Source organism: Sardina pilchardus, chromosome 7 (genome assembly GCF_963854185.1).
Source record: "Sardina pilchardus chromosome 7, fSarPil1.1, whole genome shotgun sequence".
NCBI classification, from domain to species: domain Eukaryota; kingdom Metazoa; phylum Chordata; class Actinopteri; order Clupeiformes; family Clupeidae; genus Sardina; species Sardina pilchardus.
In genome coordinates this window covers 23619933-23641292 of record NC_085000.1, presented here as the reverse complement: position 1 = coordinate 23641292, position 21360 = coordinate 23619933, and the positions used below count along the sequence as shown (strand labels likewise).

At 44.4% G+C, this 21360-nt stretch overlaps 1 protein-coding gene across 4 annotated transcripts; it reads left to right on the top strand.

Annotated features, from left to right (window-relative positions):
* The first annotated feature begins 638 nt into the window (after positions 1-638).
* On the top strand, positions 639-20518 carry hcfc1b (host cell factor C1b). Of its 4 annotated transcripts, XM_062541365.1 has the most exons (29): positions 639-776; positions 2382-2561; positions 3613-3761; positions 3925-4085; positions 5210-5418; positions 5678-5762; positions 6211-6317; positions 6475-6654; positions 7739-8056; positions 8373-8524; positions 8778-8966; positions 9312-9536; positions 9843-9947; positions 10239-10449; positions 10747-10910; positions 11675-11816; positions 11930-12126; positions 12429-13182; positions 14720-14925; positions 15127-15351; positions 15574-15811; positions 16017-16204; positions 16791-16938; positions 17361-17479; positions 17613-17753; positions 17965-18150; positions 18326-18623; positions 18845-18908; positions 19419-20518. In XM_062541365.1, the coding sequence occupies exons 2-29, from the start codon at positions 2384-2386 to the stop codon at positions 19456-19458; spliced, it is 5379 nt and encodes a 1792-aa protein (XP_062397349.1). In that variant the 5' UTR covers positions 639-776; positions 2382-2383; the 3' UTR covers positions 19459-20518. The 4 variants fall into 4 exon arrangements, with proteins under 4 accessions (XP_062397349.1, XP_062397353.1, XP_062397352.1 ...); XM_062541369.1 differs by lacking the exon at positions 639-776 and having other exon boundaries at positions 1341-2561; positions 8781-8966; positions 17616-17753; XM_062541368.1 differs by lacking the exon at positions 639-776 and having other exon boundaries at positions 1341-2561; positions 17616-17753.
* Positions 20519-21360: the final 842 nt, after the last annotated feature.

Sequence of the window (21360 nt, the reverse complement as noted above, 5' to 3'; positions counted from 1 at the left end):
TCAATATATTTCAAGGATAATTCAAGCAATGTAATGAGAAGGTTCTTTTTGGGTCGGCAATGCTGCCTGTTTGAAGTATATTAACAGAAGCTATTGCTACCCATATTGTTTACAGAAGTAGAAAACCTCTCTTGTGTAGCAGGCAGCACTCAATGTATGGTGGAAGTCACTGGTTAGTTTTGGTACTCAACTTGTTATTTTGTCAGAATGACACAACCGATTGTATGATGTGTATTTGTTTGTTTTTTAATCACCGCATTTATCAAGGTAGGCATTCAAAATATTTCATTATGGTATGCAAGTGTTAATTTATACATGTTTTATACTTTGGAGGGATTGGAAAAACAAGTAAACTAATAATAAAAATGTTCTTCATTCACTCCGGAGCCATCATTTTGAGTCACCAAAGAATTAAAAATCTATATATTTTTTGAAACACATCAACCAATTTCCATTATCATCTTTGCATATTATAAGGTACTGTATGCACTGACAGGTGGGTGCGCGCGCGGGGTGATCATGTTAAGAAATATTGAGAATTTATCCATTTCGGCCTGTGTGAATGCATGCAGTACAAGCGCTTACCTCACCACCCAGTGCTGAGGCGCAGCGGTATTTAATTATCAACGGGGGTTGTCAAGAAGATGGCGGCTTCCTGGGCGGCATGAAAGGATGTAGAGCTACCAATATTGGCAGTGATAGAAATATCCAGGGTTGAATTTTATGACTGATTACCACCCACAAGACAATTTAATTATTATAACAACCCGAAACGAGTAAGTATGTTGTGCAGCTAAGAGATAGGTTAAATTATGTCGCTATATGAGATGTCGGCTAACGGTGTATCCGCCATTTTTCTTGAGGGAAGCTAGTAAGGGCCTAAGCTAGCTGGCATATCTAATAATGAACTGTAAAGATAGCTTGACTCTTCACATTCACAAGTGAATAAACAACCTCAACACGAATCATTTCTTGATTATCTTTTCCTAAATATAATGCTCCGTGGCTGTCCAGTCGCTGAGCCATTTGGACCTGTTTATGTCCAGCCAAGAAGCTAACTAGCGAACTATCGCAAGCTATCTGTAGCTAGCTATTTTTCTAAAACAACTAGCTAGCAGTAGCTAGTCCTTTGGCTAATTGAACGGTTTTGAGCTACAATTTCGAGCTACTAAGTGAAATCGTTTCCTCTGTTTCATACGTGATTTGAGAGTTATCTTTGTTGTTGTGCCAAATTGCATTGAACATGCATGCTGCCAATTTGCAGATGATTCGATGCAGCACTTAAAAGTTGATAAGTCAATTAATATGTATTAGTTATGGACTGAACTATAACTAGCTAACGTTTGTAGCTTTTAAGTTAGCGTTGGGTAGTTGCCGCTAACGTTACGTAGCAGGGAGCTTTTGACTGAGGGTGGATTGTTTGGTTTGTTTGACAAGATGGCGACACCCAGACAAGAGAGGCATGAAAATTGACTTGAGCCGAACGTTCTATCTGAGCACTGTTAGCCACACATATGTAATGAGATTATGTTCGGGGGGGATTCCAGTGTGTTTAACAACTCTATCGTTTTATAAGGTCTAACTTCCTGTTGAAAAAACATAAACACAAAACGACGTATAGTGGTTTGGAAAAGATAATAACACTACCGCCCATCTGTATGTCAGCTCACCTAGCTTGGCTGGCTAACCCCACTTTCATTAGCTACGGGCTGCTGAGTGGTTTGTTGTTAGCAAGCTACAAGATGGCGGCACCCATGGAATCGCACCGCTTTGCTCCTGGACATATTTAATAGATTGCTACAAATATTGCACGTCTTAATCCACGAAATGCATTGATTTTGCATGCCCTGGTGGATCACTACAATCTGTGTTTTTTATTACAGTTGTGTGCATTGTTTTTTTCAAAATCAGTGGCATATTCGACCGGCGTATTTCTATGCTGTAAAGCGTCTACTGTTAAAATGGCGGCTCCCATGGATTTTTTGCTAGCATAGCTGGCTATCGTTTAAAAAAAAATAGCCTGTTAGCTTAGCAAAGGCTACATTGGAAGAAAGGACTTTACACGACTCATTTCGTGAGAAGACTTAATGCTTAACCAGATGCGGTGTCTCGGCAGTTCTTTGGAACGTGTCAATGTTTATATCGGATGTGGCTGCATATCCCCTTTCCCGTATGCGTTTTAATCCTTTGAGCCAATTGAAGATTAGCATACCTATGTAGCAAGGTATTCTGTAGCTTCTTAGCTGAAAGAAGTGGCTAGCCTATTAGCTGTAGGTCGGACTAAAGCAAGACCTGTGTGTATGTGCTGATAGCATTTTTAATGTCTGGGTGAACAGTTTTCTCACACGGCTTTCGGTTGGACTTTTCTCTTATTGAAAAAGCAATGACGTCTGGGACATCTGGCACGGTTCTACAGCCTCGATGGAAGCGGGTCTTGGGTTGGTCTGGCCCAGTGCCTCGGCCTCGTCATGGCCATCGAGCTGTTGCAATCAAGGAATTAATGGTGGTATTCGGTGGAGGCAATGAAGGGATTGTGGATGAGTTGCACGTATACAACACAGGTAAGAAACTTCTCAGCAGTTGTTCACATGCATTGTTTGCCAAGCCCCCTTACATGTGTATCTTTACACAAACTAAGTTCATGTTAAAGGCTAACGTTAGCCTGCGGTAGATTTAAGGCTAACTGGCTAGCTACAATTAGCTCGCTAGTTAGCGAGCTAATTGTGGGCAACCATAAGTTTGTTTTTATTACATTAGCTTGGAACGGAAGATGCTGTAACCTGGCTGTAACTAGCCAAGTTAGCAATTGTTCCGGCGTTAGCTATTTCGAACCCTTAACGTTAGATGGATTGCCAGATAATGGACTTGCTTGGCAATTTGATGTATAAGGCAATTAAGGTAAAGAGTTGGCTAGACAACTTTCTTACCAAACACTACTGATGTGTAAACATCATGGTGCACTAATGAAAGAACAGCGTAAAGGCAAGGGTTGCTCCATCAAGCTAACGTTACTTAGCTTGTTAGCCAAGTAGATTGTATTAGCTTGCTAAATGGTGCGCCTGGTAAAATTGAATGATGGAACATGAAACGTTACTCTTGTTATTGCTATTACGACATTATGAACATGCTCCTAGCTGTTAATACAACGTATTTGTGATCATTCTTGGAATTGAGGGTGACAAGTTGATAAGTTATAGACTATGATTATTTGTCAAATTCAAACAACTGAAGGCGGAACTTGCCAGCGAATGGAGGGAAAAATGCTAAGAGAAATGGCGGGTTAATAGAATCTACCAGACGTCACTATATCAACAAAGCTCCGCCCACCACACGCCCCACGCTACGCTTTTGTTATTGTGTGCTTCAGGATATTCTTGCTTTCATGGGAGATAATGCTACTAAATAAACACGTTGTAGTGGATAACGGATTTAGTGAATTGTGTGCAATCCAAATTAGCCATTGAAATGTACAGGTGTCCAAACGCAAACTGTTTTTATGGACTATACTGAGTTAGACCTAGTCATGTTTGGAAGAGATATATTTACTGAATTTGGTCTGTGCCAGGGAGTCCTAGGTTTTGCTAAGGTATGTTTGTTATATGCTATTTACAGCTACAAACCAGTGGTTCATCCCTGCTGTTCGTGGTGAAATCCCCCCTGGATGTGCAGCTTATGGATTTGTCTGCGATGGCACAAGGCTGCTTGTTTTTGGTGGAATGGTGGAATATGGGAAATACAGCAATGATCTTTATGAACTGCAGGTAAGATATTTTGCGTACCAAGTTTTTGTTTGTTTTTCCTGTGGTGTAATAGTTTAAATGATGAAAAGCGAGCACATCTTGACCATCAATAGTTTGTATGGGGCTCAACTGTAATGCAGGATTCTTAAAAGCTGCTAATGTGGCAACATTGTTCACCTACCAGGCAAGTAGATGGGAGTGGAAACGACTCAAACCAAAAGCACCCAAGAATGGGCCACCTCCATGTCCCAGACTGGGTCACAGTTTTTCTCTTGTTGGAAACAAATGCTATTTGTTTGGAGGACTTGCAAATGACAGTGAAGACCCAAAAAATAATATTCCCAGGTATGTATGCAAATCACATCTTAATGTGTTTGTAGGTGGAGGAAAACATTCTTTATTTTACAGTTCTGTGTAGTCCCTTTCCCACATGAGCGAGACATCCGGATGTCAAACGAATATCAAACGGGTGGCTGTATGTGGGAACGCAAAACTCCGGTATTTTCTTACCCGGAACTCACCCTACTAGCCCCCTAGTACTACTTCTAGATGTTACCCGGGTGCGCTTAGGTGGGAACGCAGCCGGCACAGTTCTGGGTAAAGATGGGGGGCGTACCGATGACGTATAGAAATGCGCCCTTGCAGCCTGCTTGCTTGCAGCTTGCAGAGCGAGGCAGAAAGTACAAATTGCCATGGTAACAATAAACATTGCCCTACGAGTATGAACACAGACGAGAACACCGGAGTAGACTACAGAAAACAGTGACATTTTGGTGTGTAGAATTCTACGTACAATAAAAATTTAAACTGCAATCACGTTGTTGTGTTTGTTGCGGGACAGGCAGGATTATCCTTGCAAACGTGAATAGCTTGAAGTGTTGTCGATTAGCTTGCAACTAGCTGTTTATTACAGTGGTTAGCAATTAACAGCTAATAGTTAACGTCGCTGTTAATTAGCATTGTTGCTTTTTGTAAGAGTTGGGAAGGAGCCTCAGACCTCTGTGTGCTGTTTATATTTCCAGGTGTGTCATTATTTTCTATTAATTTGTTGTGTTGGATGTTTATACCAGAGAGGGTTGAAGTAGAGCTTTGTTTATACTGTGGTCCTGGCGTTAGCTATTTTTTCCTCTATGCTAGCTCCCGCTGACTAGCGAGCTAACTACTTCTGTTGTTTCATGATGTTTTGGATCTGATGTAAGGTCGCATCACAAGCACAACAACGCATTTATTTAGCGTCATCTCCCTCCCCCTGCAAGTGCTGACATTGCCCCACCCCTCGCGGCTCCTACTCGGGTCTAGTGTGAACACAATTACCCGTATCTCACTCGGACATAAAGCTCATGTGGGAAACGTCCGTGTCGTGCCTCTACCGGGTAAATATGTCCGGGTAACTTCTAGAAGTTATGTGGGAAAGGGACTTATAAATCATGTTGTTGAAGTGTTCTTGTCCTTGTGTCCATCATTTTTAGATACCTGAATGACCTGTATACTCTGGAGTTGCGGCCAGGTTCTAACGTGGCTGGCTGGGATATCCCCATCACATATGGGGTATTACCTCCACCACGTGAGAGCCATACAGCTGTGGTCTACACAGAGAAGAACTCAAAGAAGTCTCGGCTGGTCATATATGGCGGCATGAGTGGTTGCCGCCTGGGAGACCTCTGGACCCTTGACATAGGTGAGGTGGTGGTTTGCATGTTTTCAGAACACTTGATCTAAGTCTCAATGCCAGGTTTGCCATTGTATTGTTCTGCATCCAAGGGAAGCTGTTGGTTTATTGGAAATGTGTTCAGATGTGTGATTAGCATGAGTGACGCTGTGAATAAGTTATGAATGAAATGTGTATATGAGCCCTAATGCCCCTCACCTCGAGTAGGCAATATGATGGCAGTCTTGAAGTCTTACTCTTAACTTAACCTTAATGTCTGTCTCTCCAGATACTCTCACATGGAACAAGCCAAACATCAGTGGAACAGCCCCTTTGCCCCGCAGTCTCCATTCTGCCACCACCATTACCAACAAGTGAGTGTTAAATCAAGAATGTTTGTCAGTGGCAGACCAGAGAGCTTGCTTTAGTTGCTTAGACGTTTACTAGGTTATGCTTAACTAGTTACAAACACTAACCTAACAAGATGCTCAAGTGGCAAATACATTGCTACACTTCATATGCCAGTAAATTGGCCTATTTAGATGTGCAGGTTAATTAATATTAGGAAACAAAAGTCCTTAAATTGTAGCTTTAATTTTCTTCTAATCCATATTGATTGCAAAGACACACTTTTTTTTGGTTTACTGAAATACATTTCGGCTGGCCAAAAAGTTAATAATGCTTGCCCATAGGGATGCTTACCAACCAGGGATTTTGAAATTGTACTAGTCCTGCTTTTGCCATTATTTTGCTTCCTCTACTGAGGACTAGTGTATGATTGGTTGTTGGAAGTTAGCATAATGTATTCTTTCCGCTTTGCAGGATGTTTGTTTTTGGAGGATGGGTTCCCTTGGTGATGGATGATGTGAAAGTAGCCACACATGAGAAGGAGTGGAAGTGCACCAACACGCTGGCCTGTCTCAACCTGGGTAACAATTCTCTTGGTTTCTTTCTTTGTGGTATTGTTCACGTAATTTGTTGACATAACTGTTACAGTAGTGGCTCATTTATATGTTAGAAGGGTAACCCTAACCCATACTTTACAACTGATTTGTAAATGCCTTTGCGGCTGCTTGTTTCTCTTAGACGCGATGACCTGGGAGACCATTTTAATGGACACACTAGAGGACAACATACCCAGAGCCAGGGCTGGACATTGCTCTGTTGCCATCAATTCAAGGCTGTATGTCTGGAGTGGCCGAGACGGTTATCGTAAGGCCTGGAACAACCAGGTGTGCTGCAAAGACCTCTGGTACCTGGAGACTGGTGAGTTATTTATAGTGGTGCTCTCTGTGGTGCATCAGCAGCCCTTGTAACAGTCTGTTTAAGTGTTTTGCATCCAATGTTATTACCGTATTCAAATTGATTATGGAAGCCTTTTAGTCCGATTAGTACTTGCTCGCACATAACATTTAAAGCTATTGGGCACTTCACAGAATGAGTGAGAAAACAGGACTATTCAATAATGGAGGTTCAACCCATGTTATGTTGTTAAGATGTCCTTGCATACTTTGTTGCCATACAATTATTTTTTATAGAATTATTTCTTCATATTTGCATAAGCCCTCACAGGTTTCCACTGTGTTTCTATGAATTTGGCAGCAATCTGAAAAGATGCATTAAGACTATTAGATGATGCCCAAAACCACTAATTGTTGTTTATGCATAGTGCGGCCTATCTCTTGTTTCCATGATAGTCTATACTTTGGTCAGCACTCTAAAAAAGTTATAAGTCTTGAGTGAAGCCTGCTCCTACCTTTATGAACTTCCAAAACCACTAAAACATCACATTGAACCCAGCAGGGTTCCCGTGGGTCATAGAATTTTTGGAAAGTTAGGGAATTTGTTTTGGGATCAGTCATGAAATATCAGGGAATTTTGTTGTAGCAGTTTAACATGCTTTATATCTGCTTATTAGCTTTACTGTAATTTCCCACGTATAAGCCGCAGGACAGTGTTGTATGCAAGTTAAACAAAACCATATTAATACCATCTGAAGTGTCCTTGTGTATTAACCTCATGGCTGAAGAAATTTTGCAAAATCAATGTATAACCCGTGGATAATAGTCGGGAAATTAGGGGTACTGCCTGCTTGAGTAGTTGTGGTTAGTCCAACTGTATTTATCCAGTGCCTATTTATTCTGCTTCCACTCTAAAAAGTGAAATACCCTTGAACACAAATACCCTTCATTATTTAGTGGGTCATGCATGGAAATTGAGTTTTCTTTGTCAGGTAAAGTCAGGGAAAATTCATGGATTTCATTTCAGAGTGAGAACCTTGCAAGTCACAAAACATGAAAAGCTTGTGTGAGACCGGTCATAATAAACCTGTTATGATGTTGTTCCACAGAGAAACCCGCGCCCCCGGCCCGAGTCCAGCTGGTGCGCGCCAACACCAACTCCCTGGAGGTGAGCTGGGGCGCCGTGTCCACTGCCGACACCTACCTGCTGCAGCTGCAGAAGTACGACATCCCTGCAGCCAGCACCGCCGCCACCTCTCCGGCCCTCAGCTCTTCGCTGCCCGGCAACTCCCCCAAGAGCCCAGTGCCCGCTGCAGCTGCCCCCTCCACCCAGACTATGCCTGGCATCACACTGGTGCCACAGGTGTCCTCGCCCACCGCCACCATGCCAGGGAGCCCTCTGGCAGCAGCGTCTCCGCGTGGTCCAGGTGTGTACCTGCGTTAACGGTTTTAAAAAGCTCAATTCTTATTGCACAGATGCGTTTCGGCATATTGCCTTCAGTGTCAAGCTTTCTTATCAGTTATGAGTTTGGCCCTGCCCTCTCAAACACTAGAAAGAGAGAAGTCTGCTCCTACCACACAGTTCTCACCCGATGCTTTCAGCTGCCCAGTAGTTTTGCAGATGGTGTTTGTTTGCAGCATATATGAGTCATTTTAAGACTGGTCTTTCCCAGTCTTGCAAAAAATTTTACAACATTTGAAATGTCAGTTTGGCATTAATTTCCCCTATTGTTTTCCTCCTAGCCATTCTGAAAGTTGCTGCCCCTCATTCGACCACAGGAACTTCCATCGTCACTGTGCGACCGGCCGCTCAAGGAGGGAAGTCCCCAGTCACTGTTACATCACTTCCTGCTGGTGTGCGCATGGTGGTTCCTGCACAGAGCACCCAAGGAACAGTACGTAGACTTGAGTTACAGTTAATGTCTAGGCTTATGTACATGTTACCATGCTAATATAGATGAAGCCTTTTGACTGGTAGTGTATACATAACATATGAGAAAGTTTTGTTGATGTGTTTGGATGAATAATGTTTACTTTTGTTTTTCTTTCGATGCATTTTGAAATGAGAAATAACAAGGATTTGACGTTGTGTGACTGACTGCAGTGTTCACAAGCATTCACATATTGTTTTGTTGTTCCCTCCTGCTGAAGCCCATTGGCACCAGCCCACAGATGAGTGGCATGGCAGCCCTGGCAGCCGCTGCAGCTGCCACCCAGAAGATTCCGCCCTCCTCCACGGTGCTCAACATGCCCGCAGGCACCATTGTCAAGACGATGGCCATGACGCCAGGCTCCACCTCTCATCCTGCCACTGTCAAAGTAGCGTCGCCGGTCATGGTAGGTGACCATGTAGCATCCTGCTCTCTAGTGAACCACCCTGCTAACGTGCATTACAAAAGCTGTACTTTGTTGATCACTTACTGGTGCCCTATATTAACATTTCAGTTTAGAATATTTATTAGCAGTAGTAAGAAATGGCAATGAATGAATGAAGAAAGTACATTTTGATTTAATGTCAAACACGATAAACAATAAAGTTGGCACGCTAAAGCAGCCAGCAAGGGCCAATGCCCTGTCATAACATAGCCTCATTGTACCTCAAGATGTAGTAAGTCGGCCTTGTCCAACCCATTTGTAATGTACAGCAACACCTGGTGTTAAATAATTAATCTTGTGTCTCAGGTGAGCAACCCGGCCACCCGAATGCTGAAAACAGCTGCCGCCCAGGTGGGCACGTCCGCCATCTCCACCTCCAACACGGGCACCCGACCCATCATCACCGTGCACAAGTCCGGCACGGTCACTGTGGCCCAGCAGGCCCAGGTGGTCACCACCGTGGTCGGGGGAGTCACTAAGACCATTACCCTGGTGAAAAGCCCCCTCACTATGGGAGGAGGCGGCACACTGGTACGACTCCTTCTTGTAACCCACAAGCTATTTGTTTTGACAGGCAGCCATGTGGATTGTAATTATCACCGCATTGTATAATGTGACCTTGTCTGGCCCAGACAGACACCACAGCTGATTATTCCAACTAATGTTTATGTATGTTTTCATGTTAATGGCCCTTTTATGAAGCTTTCAATTTAGCTGGTTGCAAACAAACCATACACACAGAATTTTCCAATCACACATGCACACAAATACACACACAGCGGAAGAGCTCTGCATCGATAAGCTATTAAACATGGTTGTATTTTTGTCTTGCTGTAGCTCTCCAGCCTGGGAAAGGTGGTTTCAGTGGTGCAGACCAAGCCTGTGCAGACTTCAGCAGTAACAGGCCAGGCAGGCTCCAATCCCCTCACCCAGATTATTCAGGTCAGCTATGCACCATCTATGAACCTGCAGACTTTTATCAAAAGAACTGGTTGTCAAAGTTGTGGCAGTGTGCTTTTCTTTTGTTCTTTCTTTTCTCGCCCTTGTGTATTGTTTTGGTCCTTTGTAGTGTGAGCTTTTGATGAATATTGTTTCCTCAGTAGGACCAACTTTCTCTACTGCATTTCACAGTTAACATAACACAGCTACTCTAGTACCTGTGAGTGTTTTAAAAGGACAGCAGGCAAATATTTGCTTTGACACTTTTCTCTTCCTGGCTTCCGCTCTCTTCAGACAAAGGGTCCCCTCCCTGCTGGCACCATCTTGAAGCTTGTGACCTCTGCCGATGGCAAGCCCACCACTATCATCACTACCCAGGCAGGAAGTACAGGCAGTAAGCCCACCATCCTCAACATCAGTGGCATGTCCCCAACCACCACCTCCAAGCCTGGCACCACGATCATCAAGACCATCCCAATGTCGGCCATCCAGGGCGGTGCCTCAGGTGAGCAACAGCAAGAAGTGCAGAAGGAAACACTGAAGAGTCCTAATTTAAATGCTGGGCAAAGTTCTCAAAGTCGGCCTATGAGCAATGTGTATGTAGTGCATGAACTAATGGCCTCACTAACTAGAGCCCGAACGTTCTGTAATGGTGCAGGTTTAGGTTGTGCAAACTGCTGTGGGAAATGGTAAATCTATTATAGAAATTGGAATAGAAATGCACTTGCTGATGTTTATCACACTGCTGAAATGTCTGATTGTGATTTGGTTGATTTTTTTCTTTTTTGATTGAATGGCGTAGCTCTGTCTCGCATTTCTGCAGGGGTGACGAGCAGCCCAGGGATGAAATCCCCCATCACTATCTACACCACCAAGATGGTGACCCCTGGCACGGGCACTCCTGGCAAGATAATCACTGCTATGCCCAAACTGGCAGGGGGCACAGGGCAACAAGGTGTCACCCAGGTAACTTGAAGATCGGTATTGTCAGGGCTGAGTGGCTGAGGAATATATTTTTTATTGCTGGAGCTGCAATAGGAGGAGCCAGCTCCACAGGTGTTTAATTTATAAATTACAGCAAGGAGAAATGTACATTTGAATATATGATGAAATCAATGACTGTATACATACATGCTATACGTACAATACAGTTATTGGTTGAGACATCTTAAGTTTAGTAATTGATCATAGGTAATTCTACCAACATATCAATATAGCGTACTAGTTTTTTTACTTTATGGCAATAATTAAAACAACGCTAAGAGTTTTACGTACGTTAAAATAATGTTTCATTTCAGCGGTTCATGAACTCGTAACAGGGTGAACGGCTCTTCTGCTTTCACTTCGCGGCCCTCTATCGGCTGTAACCGCACTTTGTAACTTTACGAGGTGGGGTAGTGTATCTGTAGTTCGATGAAATAAGGCATCAGAAACTACAAATTTGACTTACTTCGATGTCGCGAATACATCATACTTTCATAAAATCATGCAACATATTCTACCTTGTCTGTTATTTGCTAGATAAACAAATAGTGTTTGTGCGACAGAGGAAAAGTGCTTTAATGCTGCTTTAACTTGCAGCCATCTGAGGCTAGAGATTAGCATTCTTTTTTAAACTATGTCCTTTAGAGTCTGCTGTGTCTGTCTTTAGGGAAGTGCATATGTCTATGTTCTGGCTTGTATATCATGTCTTAACAGATTTGCTGCATTTGCCCCTCTCACCCTCGCAGGTTGTTCTTAAAGGGGCACCTGGACAGCCCGGCACCATTCTACGCACTGTTCCCATGGGTGCTGGAGTTCGCCTCGTCAGCCCTGTGTCAGTTTCTGCTGTCAAACCAACTGTCACCACCCTTGTTGTGAAAGGAACCACAGGTGAGGCGTTTGTGGTTTGTTTGCTGTGATGTTTCGAACGTCTAAGAACTTCAGGGCAATTTTGGCTTTGTTAATGCTACCCCCTAATGCCTTTGTTTTTCTTCTCACTGAAGGTGTGACTACGCTTGGCACAGTCACTGGCACGGTGTCGACGAGCCTCGCTGGCGGAGGTGTTGCCAGTGCCAATGCTTCCCTGGTGACGCCCGCCACCACTCTTGGCACCATAGCAACCTTGGCCAGCCAAGTGATCAGTCCTTCCTCCATTACTGTGTCGCCAGCACAGACCAGCCTGGCCTCTGCTTCCATGCAGGTAGGACGGGGATTCTTTCATGAGAAAGATAAAATATGTGGGGAAGGTCACACACAAAGGAGTAAATATTTTACGGGGGGGAAATACTAAAGAATTCAGAAAATACTTTGAATGTTCACCCCAGATTTACAGAATTGGAATTGTACTAACAAACCATATTGCAAACTCATTTTAGCCCCCAATTAGCTGCCTACATTTTAGATGTAATGAAGATTTAACCACAGATACAGTTGTGGTTATTTTTAGTTTCTTTTTTTTTCTTGCTGTATGCTGTGATGACGCTTTTCTGTCTGTCCATCTAGCCCACTCAGGTGACTCTGATTACCACGCCCAGTGGGGCAGAGGCGCAGCCCGTGCAAGACCTGCCCGTCTCCATCCTGGCCTCCCCCACCTCGGAGCAGCCCTCCACCACCGGCGCCGAGACCAGCGAAGCCGCCTCGGCCACCGTCACCCTGGTCTGCTCCAACCCGCCCTGTGAGACCCACGAGACGGGCACCACTAACACCACCACCACAGCCAGCTCCAACATCGGCGTGCAGCGCGTGTGTTCGAACCCGCCGTGCGAAACCCACGAGACTGGCACGACCAACACCGCCACCACCGCTTCGGCCAACATCGGCGTCCAAAGGGTGTGCTCCAACCCACCTTGCGAGACCCACGAAACCGGCACCACCAACACCACCACCACGTCCAGCTCCAACATGGGCCAGGCACAGGGGGGCAACACCAGCTCTACAAACAGCAGCACAGGCACTCAGCAAGTGTGTTCCAACCCGCCCTGCGAGACCCACGAAACGGGAACCACCAACACGCCGCCCACTCAATCCTTCTCCAGTATGGGTCCCCCGCAGAATGGCGCGGTCCAGCAAGTCTGTTCGAACCCGCCTTGCGAGACACACGAGACGGGCACCACCAACACGCCGTCGACGGCCACCTCCAACATCGCAGGCTCTGTGCAGAGAGTGTGCTCCAACCCGCCGTGTGAAACGCACGAAACGGGAACTACCAACACCGCCACCACATCCACCAGCAGCTTAGAGACGGGAGAGGGTGCCGGTAAATATACTTTGTGGTTTAACAGACATATTGCTCAATATTGTTTGTTTCTTCAACGAGCTCATGTATTGAGTGATTGCGGTTATGATTAGACACTTCCTGTGAAGTTGATTTTTGCTGCTTAATTTTCTCTCAAATAACATGGGTGAAGGAATGAAAGAATACGCATTCAAACTCGCAGTTCCATTTGATGCAAGTGTGTGTGTTGCCTGGCAGTACTTCTTTGATTAGTTCCAGTTAATGTTTTGGTCGATGTTAAAATTCCTAAATTGGAAAATGACAATTTTCCTCAGCTGTCCCTCAAGCGGCAGCACTTTGGAGTTACCATCAGTTTCCAAGATGCCGTTTTTTCCAACTGGCTATGATTTCAGTGGTGACTTGCAGAGCTACGCAGAAACACCTTGTATGCACAAAGTGAGCAGCATGAGCCAAGAACCCATCCAACACAGTTTGATTGATGGGGGGACTGAACCAGTCCAGTACCCTCTTCTTGGTAGAGAAAAGCTTTACTAGTAGGCTAGTTCAAAATAGGACCGTTAAACTCTTGCCAGCATGGCCCTCTCAAGTAGCCTGGCAAGCCAAACTATACAGAAATGTATAGTCTGGGGTCGGACCATTCACAGAGCTGAAGCCTGTGGGTGGGATGAACAGTTGTCTTTCAAACTGCCTCTGCACGTAATAGGTCAGCATTTGTGACCAATCGTAGCCGGTCGGCAAAACGGCAAATACATCCGTCTTTAAAACGAATGACTTTGAGTGCTTCTTTCTGCTTAACCTTCAAAGAAAAGCCCAAGTCTAACTCTTCCAAAGCCGATTCAAATGAGCACGCTTTGTTAGCCTCATCCATCTTTTGTTTTTCTCTATGGTTGTGCAACACGGTCTCACACCCAACTCGTCGAACGAGGACGCATGGTCCAGCCCCCTGGCGTCAATATTGGAAACCGAAGGTGCGGGCTCAAGAACTCCGTACACAGATAGAGCGTTCTGATTGGCTAGGCTGGCCTGGAGCCTAGCGCAGGCTTGGCCTCAACGGTGCGACCCTAGACCATCCCGCTAGGCAAAAATATTTTTGGCCGCTAGGGTGCGTCTAGATTTCTAGGCTACCTCTCAAGGGCAGGACGTAGTGAACCTAGTGAGCTTTTGTTAGCATTTGCAAGGTGGGTCATTTAGGATTGACACAGGTCTGTGCTCTCCCATACACTGGTGTCTTGCATGTAGTCCTGTCGTTTTAACTGTGCAGTTGGAGAATCAAACCTCATTCTCGGAATGAGGTAGTCTCATTAATCCGGTAAATTCTCATTAGTCTCGTTAATCCGGAAATCTATCAGGCTATATCAATTTTATGTGACTACACCTGATGTGAAGGCAGCGCGCAAATAAACATTTGAAAACACGCAAAGACTCAAAATCTTCTGAAATCGTTTTTACGCTACGCTAACAGTCTGCTTCAGTTGCACACCTGGTGCAACCCACCTGTCATAGTAGGCACCAAGATGGCGTTCTCAGTCTACATGTTTCCCTGTTTCCTCTCCTGCAGCCCAGCAGAGCGGAGAGGTGACGCAGGGCGAAGGCAGCTCCAGCGCTGAGGCGGCTACTGCTACTGCCGCCTCCGCCTCTTCCTCCTCGTCCTCTTCCTCGGCGGCCGCCTCTTCCTCAGCAGCCGATTCCACCAGCGTCACTACCCAGAGCAGAGCCATCACCACAGTGACACAATCCACACCCACACCAGGCCCGTCTGTTCCAGTAAGTTTGTTTTGTTTTTTTGTTTTTTTTCTGTCCATGTTAGTATCAGGTAGGTTGATGGGTTAATCAATTTAAGCACTTTAGACGTTGCTTGTTGTGGCTCCCTCAGATGGATGCTTTTGTTTTTGTTGTTTTTATTTATTACTTTCTAAAAGAAAATATAATAACAGCCATTGTTTCCTCCTCTGCCCACTCCTGCAGGAGATCTCCTCCATGACCACCTCATCAGGGCAAGAGATGAACCAGGAGCCCATGGACCAGTCGGGGTCTGAGGCAGTCACTTCCACGGACGAGCCCATGCAGACGGACCTCGGAGAGGAAGCGGGTGTACGAGTAGTGGCCCTGGGCGAAGCCAGCTCAGCCGGCGCCAGTGGCATGCTGCAGGTCCATGTGGCAATGGAGGCCCAGCCTGGACAGGGAGAACAGGTACTGTTTGGACTCTTGCATGTTTGAGTGGGGAGGCACACTCCTCCATTGTAGTGTGGTAGCAGTTTGGAGTTTCTCCACCATGATTTGGATGAGTTCGGGCATCTTGGCCAGAAAGTAGTGATATAAAGAATACAACATGTTGAGATTAAGTAGTATTTGGTGGTTGGCGTTAACCAATAACTAGTCGATTAATACTCTGGCTGCTGTCATCTCTCGCAGGGAGCAGAGGGTGCAGCAGAAGCGGTTGGCATGGCAGCCCAGGACTCCAGTGCTATGGCGTTGCCCCAGGAGCTGATGTCTGAGGGGCAGCAAACCACTCTGATGGTGACCGGCTTGACCCCAGAGGAGCTGGCGGTGACCGCCGCAGCAGAGGCTGCCGCTCAGGCCGCAGCCACCGAAGAGGCCCAAGCCCTGGCCATCCAGGCAGTGCTCCAGGCCGCCCAGCAGGCCGTGCTCAGTCAGTATTTACTTTGGACTTTTGTACATGCACGTTTTATTGCGTTATGCTTCAGTTATTCATTTTTAAAAGAGGGTGCTAAATTGTAAGTTGATTTAGATATCACTGTTTAGAAATGCGCTGTGGCTCTTTTCTCTTACTGTGCATGTAGTGACATCAATCATTCCCACATACATGCTCATCATGCCCGTTTCCTTTTTCTCAGATGAAGGTGACCAGGCACAGGACGGCCAGCAGACCACCACCATCCCCATCGTCCTGACGCAGCAGGAGCTGGCCGCCCTGGTCCAGCAGCAGCAGCTCCAGGAGGCGCAGGCGCAGGCCCAGGCTCAGGCTCAGGCCCAGGCAGCTGCAGCAGCCGCCGCCGCTGCCCAACAGCTCAGAACAGAGCAGGTGAGGACGGTATAATAGGGCTACATGCAGGAAAGGCTCTCTGTACGCTCGTTTGTTTCCGATGGAGCCAGGTGTGTTTGAGCCTGCCGCTATTGGTAATGCAATTATTGTTTACACGGACCCGGTTGGATGCTGCACCTGGGAATCGGCACATTACGACAAAGAACGATTTATATGTGTTGAAATTGTTATTATTAGTTGAACAAGATATTCAGTGTCAGAGTGGAAGATTTAACGAACATAATATAACAGAAGATGACGTTACAACAGTTTAATTTCCACCGGAAATAAATGTGTGTACAGAAAGAGCCTTTTGTGCACCTAGTCTATAGGGCAGGGCTCAAGCATACCAGCAGAGGACTGGCGTGACATGGATTCTGTAGGACGTAGACAAAGATTACCAAGTATTTAGATTATAGATACAAAGGCATTAGGAGCACAGTTCGTCACTTCATGAAAATACAAAATGATGAGACATGAGTTGTTGTTGTTGGTGATGTTGCTCTATTAATGTTTGGTGACATTCAGTAACTTTGATAATTTTGCTAAAACAGAATGAGAATGATGAGTGTATTTCCTTCAACAGGCTGCAGCAGCTGCCGCAGCTCTCCCCACAGAAGGCCTGGCCCCCGCCGACAGTCTCAATGACCCAGCCTCCGAGAGCAACGGGCACGAGATGGCCGCCTCAGTCACAGGCGCTGTGGCCCAGCTGCTCCCAAGCACTTCAGCCGAGAGTGAGTGAACATGCGCCTAATTTTGTGGCCGTTCATAATAAATGCATTTGAAAGGGAATACATGAAATGAAAGTTGTTCCTTTACTAGAACTGGAAACTGTTTTTACTGTTTCTGACCTTTCAGAATATATGCAGTTTCATATTACTTTTTGAAAATGAAAAAAGTAAAAAATTAAGAAAAGTGAAAATGAAATATTGTATTGTACTTGTACAATGAATGTTAAAGCAGACTTGTAGCCCCACTACAAATGTGTGTAATACAGAAGAAAAATTCCAACTCTTATTCTAAGAGGGTGAACTTGCCCATATCTCTATAAATAGGGTTGCTATCTGCTCGGCCATCCTGAAGGAATTAGCTATGCTTTTGACATTGATGAAGAGACAGAAGTGTAATTCGTTGTTTCACTCCTTCCTGTTTTCAGCTCTTGCTCCCTCGAGTACTTTTGCTCCATCCCAGCCAATGGTGGTGGCAAGCCCTGCCAAGATGCAGGCAGCCGCTGCCCTGGCAGAGGTGGCCAACGGCATCGAGTCTTCAGCAGGGGTGAGTCATGTGGAAAATCACTTTAATATCTCCCGATAAAGTAAACCTATGAAGCGTATGGCTAGTGTCCCAGTGGAAATTTGAGGGGTTTTTTTTTTAATGCTGTTGGTATTAACCAGTATCATCTTTTCAGCAGAAACAAGGAGCTCCACCGACAGTAGCCAAAGCCCCAGTCAAAAAGGAAAATCAGTGGTTTGATGTGGGAATCGTGAAGGTGACCAATATGGTCGTCACACACTACTACATGCCAACAGATGACTCCGCTGTCGTAGACGTAAGTGGTCTTATTAGCAGACATAAGTTTCAGACAAGTTGATGATTCAGAGATTGACACATCTTTGTCACGTTCCCAAAGACAAACGACGGATGCCGACATGACTGAAAAAATAGTAGAGAATATAGTTTTCCCTTGCACTGCAGATCAGTGGAAATTCTGATTGCTTGGAAAGCATTCCAACCTGGTCTAAGTGCCTGATTTGTTTCAGGATGACTCTGGGACCATTCCTGACTACAGCCAAATGAAGAAGGTCGAGCTGGCACCTGGAACGGCTTACAAGTTCCGCGTGGCTGGCATCAACAACTGCGGCAGAGGCACGTTCTCTGAGGTGTCGGCCTTTAAAACGTGCCTGCCTGGCTTCCCTGGAGCACCATGTGCAATCAAAATCAGCAAGGTGAGCTTTTCCCGTACATCATCAGCTTCAGTTTCTTGTAGGTGACTCATAGGGCTCCTTTTTACCAAAATGCTTGGCATTCTCGTTAAAGTTAATACTATAAGATTTCGGGAAATATGTTTATAAAGTGAATGTAGCCTATGATTCTGACTTTGACTTTGTCACCGTTTCCCAGAGCCCAGATGGCGCACACCTGACGTGGGAGCCTCCATCAGTGACCTCAGGGAAGATCATCGAGTATTCTGTGTACTTGGCCATCCAGAGTTCGCAGACCACCGAGCCTAAGGCCTCGGCACCGGCCCAGCTGGCCTTCATGCGGGTGTACTGTGGGGCAAGTCCCTCCTGTCTGGTGCAGTCCTCCAGCCTGTCCAACGCACACATCGACTACACCACCAAGCCTGCCATCATCTTCCGCATTGCCGCGCGCAATGAGAAGGGCTACGGCCCTGCAACGCAAGTCCGATGGCTGCAAGGTATGGCTGACGACGCAGAGATTCAGTTGTTTTTTTATTGTTTTTTTTTGTTGTTTTTTTTTAAACCATTGTGGATTTTCTCTCAGACTTTAAGCGTCATCTTAAAGTTTTCTTGTAACTTGAGGCTCTTGGCCCTACCTAACACATCGTTATTGAAGTGTGGATTAAAGTATGTATATATCTATTGTCTTGACCCTTGGTATCATTCTTTGTCTTTGTAGAAACCAGCAAAGATGGATCTGCTGCAAAACCTGCCATGAAAAGACCAGTTGGCTCACCTGACATGTGAGTGAGAGAGAGATTTCATCATTTTAGACGGGCTGTTGTGTTGTGAAGACAGAATAGAACATTAGTCACATACCTCATATACTAGCATCCTATTTTTTTTCCTGACAGCCCAAGACATGCTTCACATGTTTTGGTTGAGTTTTGAGTCACCAAAGCTGATTGATTGATTTGATTGATTGATTGAAATACTTTATTTCTCAATTCCACAGTCCAAACATAGCGAACATATAACAAGAGTAGAAAGTTAGTTTGTAAAAAGATAGTTGTCATCAGGTACTCTTGCCGTTAATGTTGGGCTTGCATGGAGTAGTAGCCTCATTAAAAGTTAAAACATTTTTGGTTCAATTCCCGGCTTCTACTGTTGTGCCCTTGAGGAAAGCACTTAAGCCCTAGTTGCTCTGGGGAGATTGGCCCTTGTAAGTGACATGTAAGTCACTATGGATAAAGGCGTCTGCTAATTGAATAAGTTTATAAATGTAATGTTCTTTATCCTCTGTCTCCTTCCAGGAAAGCTGCTGGTCTGAAGAAGGCCAGATCAGATCAGTGAGGGAGCACGTCCCCTCCGTCTTGTCCAGGACCATGACTGAACTTGTTTTCCTCTCGAATACCAAGCCCAACACAAACAAACACACTCCACCCCCAGCCACCCACGACAACGAAAATATATTTAAAAAAAAATGAAGAAAAGAAAAAAAAAAACAATGAAATTTGATGTGAGAACCCTACCCCTCTCCCTCCCATCACTGAACATTGTGGTGCCATGGACGCCTTATCTAAATCTGTATTTTTAAAAGTCATTATTAATGTTCCTTAACTAAAAAAAAAAAAATGAAAGAAAAAAGATAAAAGCACATACTCTTAGTTTTGCTTATTTTCCTGAAAATTTTGTGATGAAAATCAAATGGCAATGCTCTGTTGTAGTTTCAACTGTATTACTAGTTTGTCATTTTCTCTTCCATATCCTTTTATTTTTAGCTTATTCAGTACAAGCAATAGAGGAAGGAAAAAAAAACAATATCTGCTGTCAGTTCATTGATATTTTTTTTACTGGATATGTCTGTAAATTTCAATGGGGGTGGCTGTGTTGATATGGAAGAATGGTGTTGGAGGTTGTACAGACAAGCTGAAGAATCGCATCCAAATGGAAAACACAGCACTTGCAGATGGTTCACCCAAGGCAGAGAGGGGGAAAAAAGACTTTTTTCATTTTAAAAACTCTGTAGTCATACATGAAACCAGAGTCGTGTAGCCCTGTTATATTGCATCACTGTGTGTTCATACATTACTGAATGGAACTGATTTAGAAGGACTGTACGATTTCATATTGAGGATGAAAGGACTTTGATTCATATAGATGGGGGAGTTCAAGACTTTTGCATTGCATATGGAGAGAAACAAATTCTAATCTTGTATAAAGAAAATGAAAAATCCCAAAAATTAGCAAAAGGTGATGCAAAAGTTCTCTGTGTGGTTTATTTTTGTATTTTTCTTTCTTTTTTTTCTTTTTAAAAAAAAGCTTCTTTTTCTTCTTCCTCTTTATTGTGTATGCGTGCTTCGGAGCAACATTTTTAGAAGTCTCACGCTTGGCGGTGCTCCCCCCCCCCCCCCCCCCCCCCCCCCCAGCTCTGGTCACCTGCTCATTCCCCTAGTTTTCATATGCTTGTTCGAAATGGTGGCTATCTCAGGAGCCACAGTGTTTTTACAACCATGTTCAACAGAGGATTTGAGTTGGAGTGTTTTTTTTGTTTTTTTTCCTTTCTTTTTTTTTTGTATAATTTGTGTTGTATTGTTATTTGTACAAAACGTAACAATACAAAAGGATCCACAAGGAAAGGCTTTAGATTTTTTTGATTACTGTTGGACTGTCTTTGCTGAGGCGGGGAAATCACATTATGTTCATTGTTTTCATCTACCCCTCCTGTTGATATTAGTCTATTTTCCATCAGACCCACTTTCTGTGGCTGAATGTTACATGGATTTTTTTTCCCCCTTAAGACTTTCCCCCCTCACACGTTTCTAGATATAATTGTATTCTTTTTTTTCTTCTGGAGAAAATGTCTAACCATTCAGTCTTTTTAGGTTGTTTGTGACTTTGCAGATGATGTTTTGGGATGCAAGTCTGTGTATTGTGATGGATAGGGTTTTTTTTTTTTTTGATGGATCTGAGAAACTTTTTTGTTTTCTTTTCGCATTTGGAAATGAGTGACAGATGATGGACATAGCCAGAGTTTGAGCTCAGTTGTAAATTAGTTCTTTCACGTAGCAAGAGGTAAGAAAAACAAAACAAACAAACAAAAAAAGAACTCGCCTTTTTTATATAATTATCTGTAACAAAATGTTTTTACATGTTGGTCATCTATTGATTGCTTTTTGTGTCTTGACATATAAAAGAAATGGAAATCTGTCTCTGTCTTTCATGTGCTTTTTCTCTTGGTAGGGAATAAGGATT

Bases quoted from the DNA above. Each gene is read 5' to 3' on its own strand.
- hcfc1b (XM_062541365.1), top strand. From the start codon at position 2,384: ATGACGTCTGGGACATCTGGCACGGTTCTACAGCCTCGATGGAAGCGG. The intron at 11,817-11,929 runs GTGAGGCGTTTG...TTCTCACTGAAG, and splicing joins TGTTGTGAAAGGAACCACAG to GTGTGACTACGCTTGGCACA. The intron at 16,205-16,790 runs GTGAGGACGGTA...TTCCTTCAACAG, and splicing joins AACAGCTCAGAACAGAGCAG to GCTGCAGCAGCTGCCGCAGC.